Source organism: Palaemon carinicauda, chromosome 15 (genome assembly GCF_036898095.1).
Source record: "Palaemon carinicauda isolate YSFRI2023 chromosome 15, ASM3689809v2, whole genome shotgun sequence".
Classification (NCBI taxonomy): domain Eukaryota; kingdom Metazoa; phylum Arthropoda; class Malacostraca; order Decapoda; family Palaemonidae; genus Palaemon; species Palaemon carinicauda.
In genome coordinates, this window is record NC_090739.1 from 21,726,060 (window position 1) to 21,733,600 (window position 7,541).

Here is a 7,541-nt window from a genome sequence, read left to right on the forward strand (position 1 = left end):
CATTAGTTACCTTGCAGTGGTACTTGCGGATGGTGAGAGAGTAATTAGGATCGTGGAAGACAGAACAGTGCATCCTGTAGTACAGCGGGTGCGAGAACTTCATGTTGCAGCCACCGCAGTCTGCGAAAAGGAGTTCGTGTCAGTGCAAATGGGTGAGAGAGAGAGAGAGAGAGAGAGAGAGAGAGAGAGAGAGAGAGAGAGATGGGGGGAGATGAGAGGTGTTTTTGTGCAATGCAAATATATTTAGATACCTTTGAAGGCTAATAACATTTCAGCTTAACAAAAAGTTGCGATACATTTAATAATCTGTGTAATAATACAATTCGAGCTTGTGAATGTAGTGTCAATGCAAATCAAAGAGGCAAATGCCGTGGATGACTAATGTACAAGCTTGAATGCGTTAAATGACAAATCCTTAAAATTATGAACATACATTTAAAGGAGAGAATTATTAATACATGAAAGATCTTACATGGGAGAATGATAATCAATAAAATTATTCTTACAAGAAAATATAGATAACACCACTATATATGTTTTGACAATCGAGGTCACGACATTCTTTATTCACAAAAAACATGTTAGCAATAATGATAAGGGGATTGATCCCCTTGTTGATATTATTGAAAAAAAAATGGGGCTTAAATCTTTATTTTTACTCTTTATTGCAGAGGTGATAAAATGTGGTAACTAAAGAGTATACTAAAGAAAATTTCTGGTCGGACGATATCTTACATGAAGATACACTTACGATGAGAGACAATCCGTCAATGGAAAAAGAGAACAATAAGGTCAAACAAAAGCAGAAATGTCTTTATTAGGGGAATTAAAAAAATGTTCAGTAAAAGAAAAAAAAATCTCATGCTCTACAACATTTCAACACTGACTTGAATTCTAGTCTGAAAAAGTTCTTCATTTCCAACGCCAAATGTATACCATTTTTTTTTTGGTCAGGTATACAGTCATAGTAATACCACGAGAAATTTCTTGGAGTTCAAGAGCTACAAGAAATTAGTAGATAATAATAAATAAAACTAAATGTGAGCAAAATATTTTTATAAATGACTGTTGTTCAGATGTAGTGTAATCAACTATACAACGATGTGATGGAATAGGACTGACAATGATACCAAACCAACACAAATACGAGAACAGCGCTTTTTTTCTTCCTTTGCCTAAGCAGCCCACCAGTAATACCTGAACCGTGAGTCAGGTAGCACGAGAGTCGGAATTAGCTTCAATAGCATATTCTAACATCAAACAGAGGAGAGTGCCAGAACAAACACCCGTCAATGTTGTTGCGCTTGTCGACACTACAAAACATGCTGCCGAAAGTTTATTCTCTGGCCTCTGTCCGCTGTTAACATTTGAATCCAGATTTGCCACATTTCAGGGGAATTTAGATGACGCGCATTCAGGAATTGTGCAATCACGTTTCGTTATTTTCTTGTATTCATTTATGTAATTCAAGTAAATGTATACAAAATTCCTGAACGGGAGAGGTCAGGTATGTTCAGTACGTTTCTCTCTCTCTCTCTCTCTCTCTCTCTCTCTCTCTCTGTATATATATATATATATATATATATATATATATATATATATATATATATATATATATATATATATATATATATATATATATATATATATATATATATATATATATATATATATACATATATATATATATAATAATAATAATATATATATATATATATAATAATAAAAACACACAAAAAGTTTATATATATGCACAAAGACGTATGTATGGATGTATGTATGAAACGAAAAGTCAGGCGATGTCAGGTACAAGTCATGAACACAAAAGGTTCACAGAAACGCTAAAAATGGAAGGATTTGAAAAGAGAGAAAACATTGTTCCCCTGACTGACACAATCCCCCTTTTTCTTTACTTGGGATTATCCTTCTCTATGCTGTGCGATATATAGAATGATCAACCCTTATTCCTCGAACCTGCACGTGAGATTAACATTAACAATACGAATATCCATACAATGGGGAGAAGCAAGATGTAAATGAGAGAGAGAGAGAGAGAGAGAGAGAGAGAGAGAGAGAGAGAGAGAGAGAGAGAGAGAGAGAGAGAGAGTTTCACATTAGCCCCTGCACGATTCACATTGTACCATAATTGAATGGGATTAAGTAAATCAAGGCATCCTCCTTCTAGAGATGAAGGCGTTGGAGAGAATATACAAGAACTAGAGTTCTAGTACCACCATTAGGTGTTCATTGTATGCTAATATTCTATTGAAACTCATTCCAGAGGTCTAAAAGGCAAATGCTATAATTTAAATACTCACACAAATAAACGCTGACGTATAGTCCCTTTCTTTTAGCGAGTCATATTTGCACCAACTCGCAACGGTGCCCTTTTAGCTCGGAAAAGTTTCCTGGTCGCTGATAGGTTAGAATTACCTTTTCCAACCAATCAGCGATCATGAAACTTTTCCGAGCTAAGACGGCACCGCTGCGAGTCGGTTCAAATATGACTCGCTAAAAGAAATGGACTATAGACTATTACAAGAAAAGCATGTTTTAATAATGTTGATGATTAAAAGACATATCGGCTTTACTCTGTACTGAAATAACAGCGTCTGAGAAGTAAGTTTTTTGTTTAGGTTTTGCATTTTTGCTGATGGTAGGAAGTCATTAAGCCTACTTTGTGTAAACACTCACAAATACCAAATAATTATCTAATATTACTTAAGCATCTATTTATTCAATTATTTTATCTAATGGTTCTTTTCCCAGAATTCATTGATCACACAACTTCAATTTCTCGTCGTTCTAAAGATAAATTAATTGAAAAGTAATGTAAAAAAAAAAATGCTGCTTTTAGTCGTTGCTAAAAGTAACGATGATCTAAATTTCAATGGTAAAATAGAACTTCTCGAATACTGGTGTTTTCTGAGCAATGTCATTTTCTAGCATAATGAGCACTATTGTGTTGATAATGGATCAGCCAATTAGGCAATACAAATATTTTCAAAGACACATCTTAATGTATGTTAAAAATACTTATATAACGCATACCCGCATATGATACATATGAATGTAAATGTCGATGTATTATTTTTACTAATAGGCCAAAGATTACTCAATTGAAAAATCCTCCTCGTGATTTTAAAGATAACGTAAGAAGCGTTAACCTGTACGAGAAAAAAAAGAGAGAGAGAGAGAGAGAGAGAGAGAGAGAGAGAGAGAGAGAGAGAGGACTTATTTGCAATAATAATATAACGAATTTAATATTCACACATCCAAAAGTCAATTTTGATTGAAAAAAAAAACCAGGAAAGCCTAACATTAGTCTAACAGTAACAACCCACTTAATGGTATGGGACTGTCAGTCCTTTTCAATGGTTTGCAAATACTCATTTAATAAGATGAAGTTATACTGCAAATATTTACTGTAAAGATACTGGTAACCGGATGTGTTAAAACCAAGAGTTAAGAGGGACAAATGCGATGATTTATGCAACATTTTGCCTTTCAAGGTAATACACCTGAGTGCTCCCAAAAGTAATCACATTGCCCCGTGGTTGTGCTACAGAAAACTGTGATTACGCGGATAAGTATCTAGCAAATATGCTAATAAGAGCCGCAAATGTATGAAAGCCTTTCAATTAAAGACAAAATAAGATAATGCAAGCATAGTGGAAATAGTAATTGATTGACAGCAAAATTTCTGCTTGGATGTTTCTAAGATACTATGCTAGTTATTATCTTTTCTCATAATCTTCCTTCGTTGAAAATTACAAAGATGATAATAATGACAATAATAACATATCCGTCGCAGCCCAGAACAAAGCCAGCATGTGTTGCTAAATAAATTTATGACAAAAAATAATTCCAAATTCTTAAACTAAAAGGAATTTAATACAAATTTATAGAAGAGGATTATCTTGAACTAAGCAACTCCCACAGAACAATGAACGGTTTCTCTCTCTCTCTCTCTCTCTCTCTCTCTCTCTCTCTCACAGCTTTTACATCCATTTTTAGGCCTTACATTTGTAAGGTCGAGGGAAAGAGGAAAAAACTGGGATTAGAGGAAATGTACAAACTTTATAGTTTTTTCGTGAGCCGTTAATACTAATGGACCTTACATTATGTCTATACGGTGGGTTAGGCCTAAAATATAATGTGACGGTGACACAAATTAGACCTTAAATGCTCGTTTTTTGGACATAAATTTCCGACGTGAAAAATGGCAATAAAATAAATCTGGTAGTTTTATCTCAATTTGACATTTGAAAGCAGCAAATTACCTAACATAAATTAAGAGAGAATTGAAATACATATTTTATGAAATTATAAGCATCTAAAAAATAAAACCAAGAAGGTAAAGATTTAAATCATCATTATAATCCTCATCATTTTCTCCTACAGCTATTGATGCAAAGGGCCTCAGTTAGATTTCGCCAGTCATCTAGATCTTGAGCTTTGAAATCAATACTTCTCCATTCATGATCTACTTCACGCTTAATAGTCCTCAGCCATGTAGGCCTGGGTCTTCTAACTCTTCTAGCTCCTTGTGCAGCCCAATTGAATGTTTAAGCCAAATTAAATGTTATAATAATATACCATAAAATTCTTCGAAATAAAAATGACATGAAACCGGAAAATAAAGCGAAAAAATGAAAATACAAAAAAAAAAAAAATAGAAATTGTGACACGAAAATTACTGGATGGAGTTACATCAGCAAATGTTGACCTTTTAAGTTTTATTATAAGCAAAAATGGCGTGATTAGGAGAATAAAAAAAAAATTGATTATAATGTATATATATATATATATATATATATATATATTCTTTATTTCTAATGGACCTTACATTATGTCTATACGGTGGGTTAGGCCTAAAATATAATGTGACGGTGACACAAATTAGACCTTAAATGCTCGTTTTTTGGACATAAATTTCCGACGTGAAAAATGGCAATAAAATAAATCTGGTAGTTTTATCTCAATTTGACATTTGAAAGCAGCAAATTACCTAACATAAATTAAGAGAGAATTGAAATACATATTTTATGAAATTATAAGCATCTAAAAAATAAAACCAAGAAGGTAAAGATTTAAATCATCATTATAATCCTCATCATTTTCTCCTACAGCTATTGATGCAAAGGGCCTCAGTTAGATTTCGCCAGTCATCTAGATCTTGAGCTTTGAAATCAATACTTCTCCATTCATGATCTACTTCACGCTTAATAGTCCTCAGCCATGTAGGCCTGGGTCTTCTAACTCTTCTAGCTCCTTGTGGAGCCCAATTGAATGTTTAAGCCAAATTAAATGTTATAATAATATACCATAAAATTCTTCGAAATAAAAATGACATGAAACCGGAAAATAAAGCGAAAAAAATGAAAATACAAAAAAAAAAAAATAGAAATTGTGACACGAAAATTACTGGATGGAGTTACATCAGCAAATGTTGACCTTTTAAGTTTTATTATAAGCAAAAATGGCGTGATTAGGAGAATAAAAAAAAAATTGATTATAATGTATATATATATATATATATATATATATATTCTTTATTTCTCTACCTAGCTTCTGACTAATCCTGTCAATGAATTATGCAAATTTTCTTTTCCCCATTTATCAATATTTGAAGTTGCATAATTTCTTTATATTTTATTCTAAACAAAACTGATGTAGGGATTAATACGAACAAAAAGCAAATCATAAAAGAAAATCCCCCTAAGCTACAGAAGCCGTCAAAATAATATAAAACCGGGAGAGAGAGAAAAAAAAGAAAAAAAAGACGAGGAACAAATAAGTTTTTTTATCATATAAAAATATTTTTACATGAATAATAACAGACACATCATTAAACCTTCAGATTAATACCCGAATGATTTAAATGAAACACATACACACATCTATATATATATATATATATATAATATATATATATATATATATATATAATATATATAATATATATATATATATATATATATATAAATGTACATATATATATTTTTTTGTCTTTTGTTTTTTGCAACGGTACTAAGATATTAGTACTAAGCATTATTTGCTGTATGTGTTTCATTTGCAGACATCCTGCAATTGTAAAGTGCGTGACTACCAATGAGCCAATGAAAGAGACTCATCCAACTATAGGGTAATTCCTCTTGTCAAGGGATCTTGTCTACTGAAACCAGGTACACTAGCATCCTACACAACTAGCTTTACTGCTACAGCATTACTAGTTAGTTATAAACTGACTGACCAGGTTTGGTTATGCAAGAGAAATGAACAACGATAACTTAGGGTAAGCAACGGGGTATAATTTGGAAGTCTTCGAAATAATGAAGAGAGGGAGAACGATAGGGTTGGGATAATGTGTTATAAATGTATAAGAACGGAAGGAGCTAAACTTTCCTGAATCACAGGAAGAAATGCAACACAAAAATAACTGGTGCAATGGTGATCGAGGTTGGATGAGCTCCTTATGAGATCTCTTTACAGGTGGTACTCTATAAAGTTTCTTGCACAAGAGAGCATCCGTGTCTCGGCAGTTGGAAGTTTAGAATGACAATGAAAGAGACAGACTAAATTCTTTTTCATTCTACCAAGGCCACTCTACAGTATAGAGGGGAAAAAACTCGCAAATCAATCCGCATGCTGTGAAGTTGAGGATTAAGTGTTAGGTGTCCTTACTCCATATATAAGAAAACAAGCCTTTTCAACAGCTTTAATATTTTTCCTTTGTATCTAATATCCACAATTTTCAAAGCACACATCTCGTGAACACACATATATATATATATATATATATATATATATATATATATATATATATACGATATGTGTGAGCGCATAAAAACAAACACACACACACACATCCGAAGCTCAGTACGCAAGAAACTTGACATGCATACATACTTATGTATTATGAAAAATCTATCTATCTATCTATCTATCTATATATACACATATATACACGTATATATATGCAGTATATATACAGTATGTATATATATATACATATATATATATATATATATATATATGCACAGTATATATATTACACACAAATATAGTTTCTATTAGTATGGCAAATGATCCTTAAATAAAAATGTATACATATCAGTCAACAAATCTGCTGGACGTATTAACACAAATATAAACTGTACATCTGATACGTTTCAAACGGGAGTTATTTTACCTTTCATTACGAGCTTCAATGCGTTGGCGAGGAAAAAAAGTCCCTTCTATCCGTTTGCAGTTTCTAATGATTAAAATGTTCTAACATTATACAATTTCCTTTTCACTTGTCATTTCAAATTACCTTCATTGCTTTGTCCTCGAACGAGTTATTCGTGATAAATATATAATATTTATCATTATATCCTCATCATATATACATTTCCAGCAATACTTTGATCTATTTCTTATAGTTGTTAATCATGAATATGCATTATCTATATTAATTTCCAACAACACCTTGTTGTATTTCTTTTCTTTTTTGTTTTCCAAAAATACGAAGCTGTAGCTGGTTTTTAAAAGTTGCA

At 32.1% G+C, this 7,541-nt stretch overlaps 1 protein-coding gene across 4 annotated transcripts in view; it reads right to left on the minus strand.

Annotated features, from left to right (window-relative positions):
* LOC137654511 (uncharacterized) overlaps positions 1 to 7,541 on the minus strand; it is a 487,620-nt gene that overhangs the window by 45,592 nt on the left and 434,487 nt on the right. For all 4 annotated transcript variants that reach the window (XM_068388201.1, XM_068388199.1, XM_068388200.1 and 1 more), the window contains one exon: positions 11 to 120. In XM_068388201.1, the coding sequence (XP_068244302.1) occupies positions 11 to 120 (110 nt within the window). The remainder of the gene's footprint in view (positions 1 to 10; positions 121 to 7,541) is intronic.